Source organism: Lentinus tigrinus, assembly GCF_003813185.1.
Source record: "Lentinus tigrinus ALCF2SS1-7 unplaced genomic scaffold L226scaffold_11, whole genome shotgun sequence".
Classification (NCBI taxonomy): domain Eukaryota; kingdom Fungi; phylum Basidiomycota; class Agaricomycetes; order Polyporales; family Polyporaceae; genus Lentinus; species Lentinus tigrinus.
Window position 1 is genome coordinate 223,614 of NW_027137920.1, and position 15,281 is coordinate 238,894.

General features: G+C 56.3%; 8 protein-coding genes across 8 annotated transcripts; 4 read left to right on the forward strand and 4 right to left on the reverse strand.

Annotated features, from left to right (window-relative positions):
• Positions 1–270: 270 nt before the first annotated feature.
• L226DRAFT_545513 (MFS polyamine transporter) lies at positions 271–2,461 on the forward strand (the record flags this gene model as incomplete). Its single annotated transcript, XM_067682352.1, has 12 exons — positions 271–371; positions 453–625; positions 685–768; positions 824–915; positions 993–1,139; positions 1,195–1,258; positions 1,316–1,427; positions 1,477–1,589; positions 1,650–1,841; positions 1,899–2,084; positions 2,149–2,287; positions 2,353–2,461. 12 exons carry the CDS (start codon positions 271–273, stop codon positions 2,459–2,461), a joined length of 1,512 nt encoding a protein of 503 aa, XP_067535665.1.
• A 770-nt stretch (positions 2,462–3,231) lies between these two features.
• Positions 3,232–5,159, forward strand: L226DRAFT_612753 (uncharacterized protein). The gene is made up of 5 exons (XM_067686420.1): positions 3,232–3,277; positions 3,331–3,549; positions 3,597–4,614; positions 4,678–4,989; positions 5,045–5,159. The coding sequence occupies exons 1-5, from the start codon at positions 3,264–3,266 to the stop codon at positions 5,051–5,053; spliced, it is 1,572 nt and encodes a 523-aa protein (XP_067535666.1). The 5' UTR covers positions 3,232–3,263; the 3' UTR covers positions 5,054–5,159.
• On the reverse strand, positions 5,140–8,029 carry L226DRAFT_612754 (uncharacterized protein). The gene is made up of 10 exons (XM_067686421.1): positions 7,567–8,029; positions 7,036–7,505; positions 6,839–6,974; positions 6,770–6,786; positions 6,658–6,714; positions 6,465–6,604; positions 5,842–6,398; positions 5,681–5,786; positions 5,437–5,630; positions 5,140–5,353 (listed from the first exon to the last, which is right to left on the reverse strand). The coding sequence occupies exons 1-10, from the start codon at positions 7,979–7,981 to the stop codon at positions 5,184–5,186; spliced, it is 2,262 nt and encodes a 753-aa protein (XP_067535667.1). The 5' UTR covers positions 7,982–8,029; the 3' UTR covers positions 5,140–5,183.
• A 201-nt stretch (positions 8,030–8,230) lies between these two features.
• On the reverse strand, positions 8,231–9,384 carry L226DRAFT_612755 (uncharacterized protein). The gene is made up of 3 exons (XM_067686422.1): positions 8,922–9,384; positions 8,650–8,864; positions 8,231–8,589 (listed from the first exon to the last, which is right to left on the reverse strand). Exons 1-3 carry the CDS (start codon positions 9,317–9,319, stop codon positions 8,402–8,404), a joined length of 801 nt encoding a protein of 266 aa, XP_067535668.1. The 5' UTR covers positions 9,320–9,384; the 3' UTR covers positions 8,231–8,401.
• A 9-nt stretch (positions 9,385–9,393) lies between these two features.
• On the forward strand, positions 9,394–11,130 carry L226DRAFT_54697 (DUF1295-domain-containing protein). Its single transcript, XM_067682461.1, has 6 exons — positions 9,394–9,975; positions 10,029–10,045; positions 10,095–10,133; positions 10,186–10,268; positions 10,329–10,642; positions 10,711–11,130. Exons 1-6 carry the CDS (start codon positions 9,673–9,675, stop codon positions 11,026–11,028), a joined length of 1,074 nt encoding a protein of 357 aa, XP_067535669.1. The 5' UTR covers positions 9,394–9,672; the 3' UTR covers positions 11,029–11,130.
• A 594-nt stretch (positions 11,131–11,724) lies between these two features.
• Positions 11,725–14,064, forward strand: L226DRAFT_552760 (cytochrome P450). Its single transcript, XM_067682885.1, has 12 exons — positions 11,725–11,973; positions 12,028–12,157; positions 12,226–12,414; positions 12,483–12,631; positions 12,704–12,819; positions 12,891–12,999; positions 13,057–13,070; positions 13,125–13,314; positions 13,367–13,445; positions 13,505–13,627; positions 13,689–13,832; positions 13,896–14,064. The coding sequence occupies exons 1-12, from the start codon at positions 11,793–11,795 to the stop codon at positions 13,981–13,983; spliced, it is 1,512 nt and encodes a 503-aa protein (XP_067535670.1). The 5' UTR covers positions 11,725–11,792; the 3' UTR covers positions 13,984–14,064.
• On the reverse strand, positions 14,016–14,892 carry L226DRAFT_560225 (uncharacterized protein). The gene is made up of 3 exons (XM_067683345.1): positions 14,648–14,892; positions 14,129–14,597; positions 14,016–14,070 (listed from the first exon to the last, which is right to left on the reverse strand). The coding sequence occupies exons 1-2, from the start codon at positions 14,732–14,734 to the stop codon at positions 14,136–14,138; spliced, it is 549 nt and encodes a 182-aa protein (XP_067535671.1). The 5' UTR covers positions 14,735–14,892; the 3' UTR covers positions 14,016–14,070; positions 14,129–14,135.
• On the reverse strand, positions 14,809–15,248 carry L226DRAFT_54711 (uncharacterized protein). The gene is made up of 2 exons (XM_067682472.1): positions 15,157–15,248; positions 14,809–15,106 (listed from the first exon to the last, which is right to left on the reverse strand). Exon 2 carries the CDS (start codon positions 15,103–15,105, stop codon positions 14,872–14,874), a length of 234 nt encoding a protein of 77 aa, XP_067535672.1. The 5' UTR covers position 15,106; positions 15,157–15,248; the 3' UTR covers positions 14,809–14,871.
• Between the last annotated feature and the right edge of the window lie 33 nt (positions 15,249–15,281).

Consider the following 15,281-nt stretch of genomic DNA (forward strand, 5'->3'; position numbering starts at 1 on the left):
CATTGACGGCAGCAGCCCGCTGACAAGAGCCATTCCCATGGTTCCGTTCGCATCGGCAGCCGACACGGCTCATATACTCCATCATCCGCCGTAGGACCCAGGTCTCTGCTCACGAATCTCCTCACGACACTCGCCATGAACGACTCGGACCGTCCAACGTCCTCCGCCCTCCCCTCAGCGACACCCACCATGCACGACGAGCCAGGAATATCGACCCCAGTCGACGTCTCCACCCGCAGCGAATTTGACAACTCTCTGAAAGAAAAGACCATGAAAGCCACCCAGGACGACCGCGACTCGTCCCGCCTAGACAATGACGGAGTGCTTGTAGTAGACTGGGAAGGCCCTGACGATCCTCAGAACCCGAAAAAGTTTGTGATTTTCATTATGTCCTTGATCCCAGCAGAATCTCATCAGTTGTGGGCGCAACGCCTGTCCTCCTCTCGTAACAGCTGGAGTACCAAGAAGAAATGGGGCGCGACGCTCATCGTCTCCGCGTTCACCTTCATCAGCCCCGTCTCGTCCTCCATGATGGCTCCTGCAAGTGAGCAGATTGCAGGCGAGTTCGGAATCACCAACAGCAGCGTCATTGCGCTACTCACATCCGTCTTCGTCGCCGCATATGGCAAGTTTCCTCACATGACATCATGCGATCCGGAGACGCTCATAAACGTGACATGACAGCTTTTGGGCCGCTGCTTCTCGGCCCTCTCAGCGAGCTGTTCGGCCGCTCTAGGGTCTTGCAATTAGCAAACCTTTGGTATCTTGGTGCGTCTCGTCAGGCTTCACCAGAACTGCGTGAGCTGACGGCATTCCTGCTTAGCTTGGAATCTTGGTTGTGGCTTCGCTCAAAACGAGGGCCAACTCATTGCATTCAGGTTTCTCGCTGGCCTCGGCGGCAGCGCACCATTATCAGTAGGTGTCACGGCTCTATTTCTGGCTTTGTGACTCAAACGACTGCACAAGGAATGACATGCTGACGGCGGAATCAGATAGGTGGTGGTGTGCTTGGCGATTTGTGGAGGCCAACAGAAAGAGGGCAGGCGATTGCTCTGTACTCACTTGCACCCCTCCTCGGACCAGTAATTGGGCCGACATGCGGTGCTTGGATAGCCGAAAGGTCGACATGGCGCTGGGTGGTATGTCTTGCCCTGCTCTCTCTGCTTCATCTGTAGCTGACGCTGAGGGTCGTAGTTCTGGTCCACTACGATAGTCGACGCCTTCATCCAGTGTCTTGGCCTTATCTTCCTCAAAGAAAGTACGTGCGCACTCCTTCGTCTCCACGAGGCCCTGACATTCATATATCGCCTTGCAGCATTCCCGCCGATTCTTCTGGAACGCAAAGCAGTGCGTATCCGCAAGGGCATGGATCCAGAGAAGGGCGAGTTCCGTGAAGTACGCACTGTGTTTGACGGTGCTGACAGACAGTGAGTAGCGTGACATCTGTCATCCCGCAATGAACTCACGTCTCTGCAGATGGAAGACAATTGTAAAGAAAGCCCTTGTTCGTCCGTTCGTGCTGTTCGCGCGCGAACCTATTGTGCAGCTTCTCGGCATATACATGGCGTTCATCTATGGCACTTTATATCGTAAGTGGACCGACCCCTTTCTGGCTAATATCATTCAGTCGCTCACCGATTTATACCTAGTATTCCTGACGACCATCCCGGCGATCTTCCAAAATACTTACGGACAACCGGTCGGCATCGCTGGCCTCAATTACTTCGCGCTCGGTGTCGGTCTCACTGGCGCATCACAAATCAACGCCCGCATGCTCGACAGGATCTACAAGTATTTCTCAGCCAGGAACGGTGGCATAGGAAAGCCTGAATACCGACTGCGTGAGTACCCCACCACGTCTCCGCCCTCTACATCACACTGACGCGACGTTTGCATAGCGTCTATGGTCCCCGGGTCATTCTTGCTCCCGATGGGCCTCCTCATCACCGGCTGGACGGCGCGCGCAGATGTTCACTGGATAGCACCTGACATCGGCATCGCGCTCGTGGGCGCAGGCACCATTCTCAACTTCCAGTCAATTCAGACATACGTCATCGATACGTTCACCCTGCATGCGGCGTCTGGTACGGAACCTTTCTTCCCCTTTCCATGTGCTTGCAAGTCGTACTGACAGAAGGTTCTGGCTAGCTCTGGCCGCGGTGACGTTCCTGCGCTCACTGGCAGGGTTCGGCTTCCCACTGTTCGCGCCTGCTATGTACAACGCGCTGGGGTACGGCAAGGGCGACACGATCCTTGCCTGCTTCGCCATCGCTGTTGGCATCCCTTCGTACGTGCACTGTCCCCTCTCGGAGTCCTATCCAGTACTGATACTTACTTGAACGCTTCGGACAGACCATTCCTCCTCTGGAAGTATGGAGAGCGCATACGGAATGCCAGCAGATACGCACGGCGATCCGCTGCGGCGCATCAGCTTGAGCAACCACCAGCGAAACCGCAGTAAAAAGTTAACCCATTCGACAACGACCTACCGGACACCTCTTTCACGCACGTTTCATCCATGCCCGCAGCATACACAGCTACTGTGGTTCCGCACATGCACTCCTGTCTCATTACGCTTTCGCACCACGCTATCGTCGTTTCTTCCCTCTGTATACACTATTCACGTATCCTATCCACACGCATCATCATATCGTCATCATACCTGTCTTAGGTCTGCATCACATAGAGCTCGGGTGTAGTATTGTACATTCGGTGATACCTCCGCATAATGACATTTCATCACGAGCTGATGAGTTGGATGTTACATCGTATGCTAGATGTACATTCGGGATACACTTCTGCGCGCACGATGGGGCTTGTGGTCAGCGGAGATATGCATATATTAGCGCTATCGCGAGATGACTTACTAGGATCGTGTGCTGTCATCGCGATTCGCCAGGGTCAAGCAAACAGAGCCACCCGTACGGCCAAAGCTGGATCTTATGTATGTGGTTCCGTGCCGGGCTCGCGAGGGCCACCACGCTGAAGGCGTTCGAGTTCAATGATACACGGACGAAGGCCGGTACAGGTTCTCGTCATAACGCTACGTACTTCCCTCCCAACGAATGTACGTACAGTCGCTTAGGAACGGATGGTAAATGAGGAGGACGAGTGCCAGAGAAGCGACAGGCAATCGCGGGCTTACGCCGCGGTTCAGGGCAGGCCGCAGTGTGTCTGATCCATTGGAATCAATAATCCAAACCTCCTTCAGTCTCAGACGTTCCACATCATTGTCCGACCGCTGAATTGCTTGCTCGTCGCACATGTCTACTTGCTCGTGCGTTGTTTCTTTTGACCGTTATATTGGTTCATGAATATGTAGCTCACTAGTATCCTGACGTTGGACGACTACTCGCTTCTTCGTGTTCTCGAACACATAACATCCAGTCACCTTCAATTTGGTCGTGACACGGCCATACATTTGTCTTGCACATGCAGTAGGCTACGCAAGTTGGCAATGCCGGTGCTCTTTGGTCGATGCCGGCAAAGTCTAGCTCGTGAATTCTCCGATGATTCGTTGGTACCGTGTACTCTATGGCCTCATATTCGGTAAGTTCGTATAGTTCTGTGCTGGTGCTTGCCCTGAGAATTCATAGAACGATGACACTGTCGTGTCGCTGCTTTGCCAGCCTCCACCTACCAGACGAGTTGGCACGGCAAGACTCGAACATGATTTGCTATGCACTAACCATCCCGAGTCTCTACCATGCTCTACAAAACATGCCCCGTCTGTCCGAGGCTGTGGTTCGCCCCGAGTGGGTTCATAAACGCGGACACGGCCTCACCTGGGAGACTCTGTGCGGTTTACTATCTCTCCCACATCTCTCACATTTGGTCCTAGATCAGGTAAATGTATGCCCGATACCTCCGGACCCAGAGGCACTCCCGGTAAACCCATGTGCGCCTCTCACCCGCCTCGAGTACTGTCTTCCCAACATACGGTATCCATATAGTCAACCATCGGAGGTTGATGCACTGGATCGCATACTCCGGTCTTTCCATCTCTCGTTGGAGACGCTGTCACTTCCTTCCGAGCCCGCGCCCCTGTATACCATTCCGCTGCTCGACTGGCCCCGCCTCCGTGAGCTCCGATTGCGGGGCATCTATTGGACCTCCCCGCATGATCCCATTGTCAAATTGTTCGCATGCATGCACAACCTACGTGTCCTCACCCTCGAGTTAATGGAGCAGGAGAGCGCGACTCGGAGTGGTATTGCACTCTGGCCTAGCGGCACCCGTGCCTCATACCCCTGGCCCTATCTTGACAGTCTCTCAGTTTCGCATCCCGATCCAGACGACGAAATATACGCACACCTGCCGTCCACCATGCGCACGCTCGTAATACGACCTTGGCCGCATCAGTGCATTCGACGAGGGCAGGAAGTAAGCTGTGTACCTGAAGAACTGAGATCGTACTCTCCCCCTCCGTCACCGTCGGTCTTACTACGCATTCTGAGCCGCTGCTACATGCCTCGTCTGCATACGCTTGGAATCGAGTATCGTTCGGACAGTACGGAGCTGTCGCTCCTGTCGCACATAGCGTCCAACTTCGGTCTTCTGAAGACGCTCGAGCTTCATCGCTACCGCTCCGATGGGGATATGAAGATTCCGATGGTACGTGGCTACTTATACTCCCGAGTCAGGCACATACACACAGCTCACGGTCGCAACAACCAGCGTAACATCGCCCGACCCTTGGCGTCCCTTTCCAACCTGCGCACCCTCAAGATTCACTTGGACCTCCCAGGAGCGCCTGTTCCCTTGTATGAACACCCAATGAAGAGGTATTTCCTCTATGCTCGCGGACTCTCGGCCGAGTTCGAGGATACCTTGCTCAAAGCTGCAACGATGTTGGCACGCATGCTTGGGCCGTCCCTTCAAGAAATATGGCAGCTACTGCACCACGACTTTGACATGAAGTGGCGGATCTTTGATATGGATGGGGAAAGGAAGGTGCGGATGCGCGCACATGTCCCATACGGGTACGCGGTGAGTATGCCCTTGGCTACTCAAGATGATGTGTGATGTGCTGATATGATTTCAGTGGGTATAGAGACCACGGATGCAGTGTAGACATGGAGCTCAAGATGTTGTTGTACTTCTTCATCCAATCGCTCCCAATAGATGGCTCCTCGCGCTCGAGTTAGAAAACCAGGAATAAATATTGGCGCTATTGCGACAACCTATGATCGTGTGCTGTTTCCGCTGGGGTCGAGCAAGCCCAGGAACCCATACGACCAGAGCTGGATCGCATCTGACTCCGTGCCGGACGGGGAGAGGCTCGCGAGGTCCACCACGCTGAAGGTGTTCGTGGAGTTATCAAAGGCGTACGACCAGACTTCCGAGTAGATCTCTGCATACACGGACACGAAGGCCAGTGAGTACGCGCCGGGTTGCACGGAAGGTCAGAAAGGGAGAAGTAAAGAAGGTACTAACCGCTCTTCGCGCCCTGTATTGACGTCCACAGGCGCGTCTGCGCATCGCGCAGGGATTGCACGAAGTCTGCGTCGGAGCACCACGACGGCGCAGGTGAGGGCGTCGGATTCGTGTCCACGGTCGTCGTGTTGTCCCGCGAACAGAACCCGAGCTGCCGCGCGAGGCCGCTTGCCATGAGACCTTGCTGGAACGACCTGGTGGACCAGTCAGCTTGGCCCCGCACAGATAGAGGTACTTATCTTACCATACCACCGTACCGTGGTACGCCGCACGGTCAAGGATATCGATGTTCGTCGTGTTCGAGTCGTATGCGGGGTTGGCGACAACCATGCCGATGTTTGTGAGGAGACCTGAAGCGAGGTCAGCATTCCAACCGCACTCCCTGAGGCACCAAGTTCCACTCACCACGAGGATACGGCTGGAGCGCGTCCACAACATGCTGTAAGAACTCCCGCGAGACGTTCGCACCATACACGAGGTTGAAGCTAGTATCCGAGTTGAGCACCTCAACCGGCGTCCCATCCTCCATCAGCGACAGAGCATAGAACGACACGCCCCCACTTTCGCTCCCCGCGCTCGAGTTACCAGAACCCTCCAACAGCGCACTGCTCAGATTCGCCGCCCGGACGAAATTCTGCAGCCTCGCCTCCGCCTCCGTGCCGTTCACCGTGACATCGAACAGCGCTGGGGCCTGCGCCTCCCACACGCTCGCGACCTCGCCGATCTGGCTCGCGTCGAGCCGGGAGAAGTTCAGGAGACCGGCGGTGACGAGCGCCTGCGTGGCACGAAGGGACGCGGGGACGAGCGCGGTGTTCACGTCGAATGGGTAGAAGCCGAACCCGATACCTTCGTTGCTGTCGCGCCAGTTCCCGACGGGCTGTCCTGGGCGGAGGCCGATGAGGTTGGAGATGTTGGGTGATTGGGAGAAGGGCGTTGCGCGCTCGAGGTTGTAGAATACGGTTCTGAGAGGGGAGGGGGGAGAAACCATGTGAGCTATCGGAGGCGAGCTTTGTGGAGTACTACTGTACCTGTTCAAGATTTCGGCGTAGGTGCCGTTTTGGAGCGTAGCGTTCTGCGCGAAGAACTGCTCCGCTCGACCTTGACCCTGAGGGAGGTCGAGGAAATAGTGGCTCATCGCGGGTAGCAGTAGGAGGTCTGTGTCAATCATCTGCATGGAGGTTAGGCAGGATGCCATTGAGATCTTGCACCATCTGGACACACTTTATAGTCGTAATACGGCTCGTTGCCCAATTCAGGATGGCCGTTCCCCATATTGACCTATGCAGTGTCAATACTATGTCCGTATGCCAGTGCCCTGATGGCTGTCACCTACGAATGAAGCGTAGTCACCTAGACACACGTTTAGCAGCGAAGACTCGCTCCATACTGAGTTGTCACTCACCAATAGTCTCTTCATGACACAAAGCCCCAGTCGAGTTCGCGCGCTCAATGACCGCCCCCAGCGCAGACTCGATAGCCTCGGAAGTGAGCGTAGGCATCAGCAAGCGGAGGGCAATGAGCGAGTCGCGCCCGAAGTACTGCCATGTCCGCCGTCAGACTCGGATCTGTACGGTCTCGTACGAGCAGGCTTCCACCCACCGTCAAGAATCGCCATCCGCCGGCCGTGAACTTGTCAGTGTAAGTCAGGAACGACACCTGCTTCGCAGCGGCAAGGTCCCCGCTTGCCAGCCCTTGCAACGCCGTATGTAGCGCCTGAGTCCCATTTGTGCCCTCAGGCAAGAACAACTCCTGCGTATCCAACCCAGCCAGGCTCGTCTCGTTCGTCACGACCTTCACCGTGACAATCCCAGTCCCAGTCCCAGATCCGTTCTGCGGCACGAGGATGTGCACCGTGGGCGGTGTCCATGTCCCGTTGTTCCCCGGGATGACCGACAGCCGCGCCGAACTGTCCGCGGGAACGGACAGGTAAAGGTTCGCGCCGTTGTAGTCTGACGAGGACGGGGAGGTCGTGTTGATCCACTGCCGGTGCAGGCGCACGGCCGTCTCGTTGTACTCCCCGAGCGTGTAGTTGAAGATGTCGTGCATCACCCCGCCGCCCTCAACATAGTCTGCGAGTGCAAGGCCATTCAGCTTCCTCCCTAAATGTACACGCGCGATGGAAAGACATACCCCGCATGGCGCGCACTGCACCAAGGATGGTAACACCCAGTGTTGCATTGCCGTCGAAAGCCAAATCCACCTGGACGCCTACATTGAAGTAATCCGCCGTCGCGCTCCTGAGCGAACCATCCACCAGGCTCACGCCAAGGGTCCCGTTCGCGCTCGTACCTGCAGGGAGGAAGTACGTGAGCGCGCCCGAGTTCCCGGCAGGAAGCGCGACGACAAGCCTCCGGGACACGCTCGTGCTGTTCGCGCTCGTCAGTAACATCTGTGCGCTGGTGAGGTTATCCCGGAGGAAGTAGTTGTCGTTCCCGCCCGAGACGACTTTGAACGCGAGGCTTGGGGTGGTGTCGTTGATGATCTGTGCCGCTGTGGCGCCTAGTAGCTGCAGGAGCCCAAAGAGGCCTATAGACGCTACGCGCATATCGCTGGCAAGACTCGACACTTGAAGATGTTCGTGTACTGAGCGTCGTGAGAAGGTGTGAGTCCATGGCGGGGGTGGGGGCTTGCTGAAATACCATGGAGGGGTCCTCGCTGGCGTCATACCCCAAGGTCAGCTGGCCAATACTACCCGACGTCAGCTGTCGCATGCCGGAGAGTATGCATCTGTTGAGCATCGCTTGGCTCAAGCCGACGTGGGTGTGCATGTGGACAATTGAGTGAAAATACGAAAGGGTGTTTTGTGATGGCACGAAGCATGATATACTATCCTTCCATGAGTCGTATAGGTGGACTTCCACTGAGACGCATACTGATTCCTCATAACATTACAGCCTGACCTGAGCGCAGAGCGTAGACATACATGAAAGAAAGCTATAAGATACACGACACCTGATTGAGCACATTAGGCACCGACGGCAGCGGCGGTAACCACCGGGACGGTGGCCGGAGATCCCAGGACCTTCTCAGACACCGCTGCGGCGGACTCGACGACCTTCTCCGCGGCAGCAGCTACAGTGGATGCAGAGCTAGAAGACGCCTCTGCGGAGGGACTGTGGTCCTTCTTCGCCTTCTTTTTCTTCTTCAGCATGGCTGACGGGCATACAATGAGTACGCGAGGTTGTGTGCATCTCAACAAGACATTCGACTTACCGACCGAAACAGCGCTCTTGACGTTGTCCACGATCTCCCGGCTCTGCTCAATGTACTCCGTGTCTTCTAAGCGGCGTTTCTTCCCTGCGCCTGGCTCCGAAGACGAGCTGCCAGAGGCAATGCCGAGCTTCTTCTCCAGTGCCTCAAGTTTGGCCCTCTGAGCCTCCTGTTGCGCCTTCTTGCGAAGGGGCTCGCTCTCGATATACTCGGCCAGCCTGAATCGGACCATCAGTGAGTGATAGGAACAAAAGACGGATTGTGGGTGGACGTACTTCTTCGCCTCCTTGATAGTGCTCAACCTCCGGCCGCTCAAGTCCCTGCAGGAGTCGTTGTTGCTAGTCTTCTGGCTGCTCATGCGACCGCCCGCCGCACGCAGCTGCGATCCGAAACCACCCTTGCCACCGCGGAGACGAGGCACCAGACGCAGTGACACCAGACTGTGCGCGCCCTCATCTTCTGCACGGAGGAGAGTAGCAATGGATGCGTCGGCTTGAGGGACTACGCCCGAGGTGGGAGTGAGGACGAGGTCGGCGGCGCTGGAGTGGAGGGGAAGAGACGGATAGCGGTCGGCGAGGAGCTCATACAGGTCGGCGAAAGAGGTCTCAGACGGAACGGCAAGGGCAAGAGTGGAGAAGGGAGCAAAAGTCGAGATGAGGACAGAGGTGGACATGGTGTGCGACAGCGCTGGAATGGGATGAGACGGTGAGCGAAAGGCTGAGGACGACGTCGAGCAGTCCGAGCGCGATGACAAGGCAGACGCCCAAGCTCAAGCAGAGACAAACAAAAGGCCACGTGGGAAAAGACGCTCAATCGCAGGTTTGAATATGGCAAGGCTAACCCTAGGCAGTGGCTAATCGCGGTGGGGGAGATCGAGGACTGAGACGACGTCAAGCCCCGCGTCCTCGATCGCGCTCCCACCCCCGCTGCGTTCATCTTCCCACTGCAAGCAGACAGAGTATAAAGTCCGTCGCGCACAGACGCGTCTCCTGGCAACCTTCTTTCCCCCCTCCTGCCCCGCGCGAAATGGCACCCCTTCCCTGGTCTGCGTTGATCTACAAGGGCATCCCTCCAACCTCCCAATGGCCGGTCAAGTTCTGTCTTTACAACGCCGCCGCAGCATGGGTGCTCGGAATCGTCACTGGCAACGTCTCTCAAGTTGACAGGGTGTGGACCTTCCTTCCCACTATTTACACCGCGTACTACGCTTTGCTCCCCCTCTGGCCAACTAAACCACCCTTGCCGATGTTCCCATACGTCCCAGAAACTGTTCACCCGGAGGTTGTCCAGAGGTTCAGTCCTCGCGCGCTGCTCATGTTCGCTCTGACGGTGAGCCTGCTGGCCAATGCTAATTGTACGCGTGTGGCTGACCCTGGACGCAGTTCACATGGATGTGTCGGTACGTTGTCGCGTTTGCGTGAACGTACCCGCCTGCTTATACCATTTAGCTTGACATATAACACGTGGAGACGCGGTTTGTTCAATCTGTGAGCCTGACCTCTGCACCCATCATCTCCTGTCATTCTGAGAGCTCGGCAGGAAGGACGAAGACTACCGCTGGGAGATTCTCCGCCAGAAGTTGCCAGCGTGGTTCTTCCAAGTCGTACACCTTGTATTCATCGGTGTGTGCTTGCCACCATATGTCACAGCTTTGCCTCCCATTCTGACCTAATGGACCGAAGCATTCATCCAGAACATCATGTTGTTCATCTTCGCAGTACCCGCGCAAATCGCCGCCCTCCAACAACCTGAACATCTGAGTACCTCAGACTATGTTCTTGCCGCTCTCGCCATTATCGACATCGCGGCTGAATTTACCGCGGACAACCAGCACTACTCGTTCCAGACATACAAGCGCACAGGCTCTCATGAGAAGAACGATTGGCCCGGAGCGCGCATCCAATGGACCCCTGCAGACGCGAAGCGCGGCTTCATTACCCGCGGACTGTGGGCGTGGTCACGTCACCCGAACTTCTTTTGCGAACAGAGCTTCTGGGTGAGTCCGCCTACCTATTTGCGCAGGAGACGCCCACTGAGTTCTGTTCTGCGTGCGCGTACTCATAGGTGATCATGAACCTCTTCCCTCTGCTCGCGCCTGAGAGCCCTCGCCTCCCCAAGTTACCTTTGCACAGCATAACCCCTCTCTGGCCTCTCATCCCGACAATCACCATCTGCTCGCTCTTCTACTCCTCGACGAAGTTCACGGAGAGCATTTCCGCCCCGAAGTATCCCGCGTATGCCGCGTATCAACAGCGCGTCTCAATGTTCGTGCCGTTCCTGACGCCCGTCTGGGGGCTGTTGCTCAAGCTGTGGGGCAAGAAGGAGCAAGTCGACACGCTGGTGTATGGCCAGCTGGAGCTTGAGGAAAAGAAATCGCAGTGATGTCGTACAAACTTCGTGTATTTTGTTACCGTGCGTCTTGGGCTTAATCTTGTTGATTTGCTCTAATTCGACGTATAACCTTCCGCTTGTCACAGAGATCAATCGCACTCTGCGCCCGACCTCAGGATGTATCGCAGGGCAAATGAGAAATCCCGAGCGCGATGGGCAACTCGCACCACACTCCCTAAGGTCGGCATCGTGCGATGGCTCAATTTGGTCGACTTCGATGCAGAGCCATACACACGAATTTGAAGTTGATATTGGTCTTCGTCTGCCCGAGCTCTGCCGGATGTCGAGTTCCGAGAGTAAGTGAAATCGTGCCAGCAATGGGGTACGAACTCCCGAGCACCCCGACTCCTGCAGGCTGCCAGACCTTCGCAATAGGCACGCCTCGCCTATTGTGCCTCAGTTGCTAATTAGTAAAACCCTCCCAGTACTGGAGTCTAGAAGAGCTAGACGTACATGCAAGCGATAAAGGCGCCGGCGCGACCGTGTAACGTGTAACACCGCGCTGCGTCGATTCAACCCGGCTCAGTCGTTCACCGTTGCCATTGCCAATTCTGAAACACGCTAAGATCCAAGGGCCAAGCGCGGCCGGCAAGATCAGACTTATACTTTGACCATGGCCATTGCATATATAAAGCACGGGTATGTCTGATGATTGGTTACGAGTAATCACTCGCGATCGTAGGTTGTCGTGCACGCCCGTCTTTCGTACCTCTCAGTGTTACTGCCGTCTACTAGTACCTATCCGACGACTCGAGATGGTCTCAATCCTTCTGGCCCTTGCACTCGCCTTTGTGGCGTATTTCGCCTTCTTCGCGAAGGGCCGCGCACGGGGTAGACCGTTTCCTGGTCCTCGGCCTATCCCGATTTTGGGCAATGCGTTGCAGATGCCACGCACGAAGGTCTGGGAGAAGCTGTATGAGTGGGGCCAGATCTATGGTGAGCAGTCACTATGGTTTGCCATATACCGTGCATTGACGCAGTCATTCATAGGACGGATCTACTCGATTAGCCTGTTCGGGACGCCTCTCCTGATACTGAACACCGCAGAGGCTGGCCGCGAGTTACTGGACAAGAAGTCTGCGCTATACTCGAACAGGCCGTTGCCGAAGATCATCGAGATGTAGGATGATTCGCACAATAGTATATACTGGATCCAGCATTGCGCTGAACATCGTCTCTGGACTGTAGGGCAGGATTCGACAAGGGCGTCGTCCTGGAACACGACCCGCCACGCCTCCGCCACGCCCGGAAGCTCCTGCACATGGTACTCCAGCCGAGGCAGCTCCCGGAGTACCGCAACGAGATGGTCCACCACGTTAACGTGATGCTGCAGAACTTCCTGCAGGACCCGGACAACTTTGTGCAGCATATCCGCCAGTGAGTCTCTCGTGCTTGGTATCCGCATTGCCAGGTGACTACACACTCATCCCACCCCGTTTCGACAGCGTGACTGCAGGCGTCGCGATGGAGATATCGCACGGGCACCGCGTGACGAGCCGCGCCGACCCGTACGTGCGCAAGGCCAACGAGTTCGCGGACAACTTCGCGGAGGCGAGCTTGCCGAACAACCACGTTGTCGACTGGCTGCCTTTCTGTAAGCGCACATATGCTCTCCTCCCAGTCTGTCCTCCCATCGCATGAAAGGCGCTGACCGCGCCGCTCGCAGTGGCTGAGCTGCCGGGGTGGCTCCCGGGAATGGGCTTCAAGGAGAAGGCGAGGCAGTGGCGCGAACAGTACTTCTCACTCGCAGAGGAAGGACATCAGATGGTAAAGGATGAGATTGTGCGTGACGCTCGTGGTGTCGGTTTGGCTTGCTCGGGATGCTGGTAGCTGATGATGGTGCGCACTGGCAGGCGAAAGGCATCGCTCGCCAGTCGCTCACATACAAAGCCCTCGCCGAATCCAAGGCCGGCGAGCACCCAGACGACATCATCATGTTCACAGCGACGCAGGTATACACAGGCAAGTCCTGCGAAGTACTGGCTAGTTCCGCGTACTGAATCTGTAGTGTACTTGCAGGCGGGGCAGATACAGTAAGCAGTTCATCTTATTGTGCGATTACAATGCAGTTGCTGATCGATACACAGACGGTATCCACACTGTCGTCATTCGTACTATTCATGGTCAAGCACCCGGAAGTCCAGAAGAAGGCTCAGGAAGAGATCCTCCGCGTCATTGGCTCGGATCGTCTGCCCACGTTCGACGACCGTGATTCCCTGCCGTATGTCGAGTCGATCTTGATCGAGACGCTACGGTTGCGTCCGCCGGTCAGCGCTGGTACGTCATAGCTGGCCTCGTGCAATCCCATGATGTCCTGACCACAATATAGTCACTCGTGAAGCGGGCCAGGACGACGTGCACAACGGATTCCTAGTGGAGAAGGGAACTATCCTCATCGTGAATTTCTGGTCAGCACACTTGCACTTCGAACCTCGATGGGGAACCGTGAGGCTAACAGGCGCAATAGGGGAATGTTGAGAGAGGAGAAGTACTACCCGGATCCGCACACCTTCAAGCCGGAACGCTGGCTAGCGCAGGACCGCCGGCAGGAATGGCATCCGTACAATGTCACTTTCGGCTTCGGACGGCGGTACGTCCGCCCGCATCTCAGCTGGTTCTCGTGCCCGACTCATGCCATCGCGTTAATGCAGAACCTGTCCGGGGCAGCATCTGGCTGAGGAACTGTTGTTTACCTCGATCGCAAGGATACTCGCGCTGTTCGACATCTCGCCCATCCGCGGCGCCGACGGCAACCCTATCATCCCTTCCGACGACAGTACCAATGGTGGCATAACGTGCGTTCTATCCTTGATCACGGGCAGACCTGCATGAAGGCGAGCTGACATCGTTTTCCTTAGGTTCCCAGTTCCTTTCCGATGCTCGATACAGCCGCAGTCCTCTCGGACGAACGAGATCCTCCAAGGTCTTGTCGGACAGCACGAGTGACCCCTGGGGGCGATGGTGCTACTTAGACTGTTGTATACATGCACTGATTTCATATAAGCGCGGTATAACTGGCGAACAAGCCATAATCTGTCGTCTTCGTCAACACTTTCGGGCCACATTCAAGGCAGGGTGCGATGGGACTCACGGATCCTTCACGGCGCCAAGTACACGTACCCAGCAACGCCCTGATCGATATAGCCATTGTGCGCAATCACCTCGTCTCGCTCCGTAGCGTCCGTGGTATAGAAGTGATCCTCGATGACCTCGTTGACGAGCCTATACAGCGGGACCGACCCACACGCCTGAGTCGGGAACACCCACGCCGTGATGCCCTCAAAGTCGTACTTCCCGCCCGCGATCGCCGCATCGCGCTCGGACTCAGACGTGGTGTAGAAGTGGTCCGTGAACGTCTTGCTCCAGAGGCGGTAGAGCGCGACGGACCCCGGGACGGGGTCGAAGAGGACGAGGGCTTCGTTACCCTCGGAGCGGTAGGTGTCCTTGGCGATCGCGTGCTGCATCTCTTCGACGTCGGTCGTGTAGAAGTGGTCGGTCTGCTTGGAGCTGTAGGCGCGGAGGAGCGGGACGAGGTTGAGGTTGTCGCAGCTCTGGCGCGTCTGGGCACAGGAAGTGAGCAAGCAGGTAGATCGAGCGGTGTGCTGCGAACCTCGAGCTCCGGATCCGGCTTCGGAGTGGGGAGACTGCTGGTCTGGAGGATGAAGAAGGCGGTGAGAGCGGTGATGACGAGCTTCATGGTGGTGTATGACACGGAGCTTGCGGCCAAGTCCGAGGAGGATATGGGCCGACCGCTCTTATGCTCCTGGGATGGCGAGGTAGAGAGAGGTCTGCCAAGAGACCTCTTTCTTGATGTCGCGGTTGCACGGATTGAATTCAAATGTCCCTGGCCAGGGGCTCATCGGGAACAGCCAGCATGAGATGTGCCACGCGAAAGGTTGTGAGAAGGAAGTAGAGGAGGAAGTATGCATGTATCGTATGCGGCTGTGTTCCGCCAAGCAACTGGGAATGGTGCACGCTGAAGACCAAGCAAGGAACCCGGGGACGGCGTGGACGTTCTAGTTCCTTTGAGACAAGGCACCGAAAGGCCTCCCGCAGACTATACTTCATTCTACGAGTCCTTGATCAAGCTGATTGACAGAACTTCACGGCGAGACTCACCGATAGTGCGAAGAAGTCACAGCAAGAGGTTAGCCAAGACATAATATGTCCCACACCTCTATGCCCCAGCACAAGCACAGCGGTGATGACGGTGGTTTACGCAAGGCCCGGAGGTTCAGGGGAAC

Excerpts from the sequence above, each read along its gene's own strand:
- L226DRAFT_54711 (XM_067682472.1), bottom strand. The coding sequence starts at position 15,105 with ATGAAGTATAGTCTGCGGGAGGCCTTTCGGTGCCTTGTCTCAAAGGAA.
- L226DRAFT_612753 (XM_067686420.1), top strand. Across the intron at positions 3,550-3,596 it reads ACTCTATGGCCTCATATTCG|AACGATGACACTGTCGTGTC; the intron begins GTAAGTTCGTAT and ends GAGAATTCATAG. Across the intron at positions 4,615-4,677 it reads GGGATATGAAGATTCCGATG|CGTAACATCGCCCGACCCTT; the intron begins GTACGTGGCTAC and ends CGCAACAACCAG.
- L226DRAFT_552760 (XM_067682885.1), top strand. The coding sequence starts at position 11,793 with ATGGTCTCAATCCTTCTGGCCCTTGCACTCGCCTTTGTGGCGTATTTC. Across the intron at positions 12,820-12,890 it reads AGATGGTAAAGGATGAGATT|GCGAAAGGCATCGCTCGCCA; the intron begins GTGCGTGACGCT and ends GCGCACTGGCAG. Across the intron at positions 13,446-13,504 it reads ATCCTCATCGTGAATTTCTG|GGGAATGTTGAGAGAGGAGA; the intron begins GTCAGCACACTT and ends CAGGCGCAATAG.
- L226DRAFT_560225 (XM_067683345.1), bottom strand. The coding sequence starts at position 14,734 with ATGAAGCTCGTCATCACCGCTCTCACCGCCTTCTTCATCCTCCAGACC. Across the intron at positions 14,598-14,647 it reads AGCCGGATCCGGAGCTCGAG|ACGCGCCAGAGCTGCGACAA; the intron begins GTTCGCAGCACA and ends TCCTGTGCCCAG.
- L226DRAFT_54697 (XM_067682461.1), top strand. The coding sequence starts at position 9,673 with ATGGCACCCCTTCCCTGGTCTGCGTTGATCTACAAGGGCATCCCTCCA. Across the intron at positions 10,134-10,185 it reads AGACGCGGTTTGTTCAATCT|GAAGGACGAAGACTACCGCT; the intron begins GTGAGCCTGACC and ends AGAGCTCGGCAG. Across the intron at positions 10,643-10,710 it reads TTTGCGAACAGAGCTTCTGG|GTGATCATGAACCTCTTCCC; the intron begins GTGAGTCCGCCT and ends GCGTACTCATAG.
- L226DRAFT_612754 (XM_067686421.1), bottom strand. The coding sequence starts at position 7,981 with ATGCGCGTAGCGTCTATAGGCCTCTTTGGGCTCCTGCAGCTACTAGGC. Across the intron at positions 5,787-5,841 it reads GCTCCAGCCGTATCCTCGTG|GTCTCCTCACAAACATCGGC; the intron begins GTGAGTGGAACT and ends ACCTCGCTTCAG. Across the intron at positions 5,631-5,680 it reads TACCACGGTACGGTGGTATG|GTCGTTCCAGCAAGGTCTCA; the intron begins GTAAGATAAGTA and ends CTGGTCCACCAG.
- L226DRAFT_612755 (XM_067686422.1), bottom strand. The coding sequence starts at position 9,319 with ATGTCCACCTCTGTCCTCATCTCGACTTTTGCTCCCTTCTCCACTCTT. Across the intron at positions 8,865-8,921 it reads ACTATCAAGGAGGCGAAGAA|GCTGGCCGAGTATATCGAGA; the intron begins GTACGTCCACCC and ends GGTCCGATTCAG. Across the intron at positions 8,590-8,649 it reads CAAGAGCGCTGTTTCGGTCG|CCATGCTGAAGAAGAAAAAG; the intron begins GTAAGTCGAATG and ends TATGCCCGTCAG.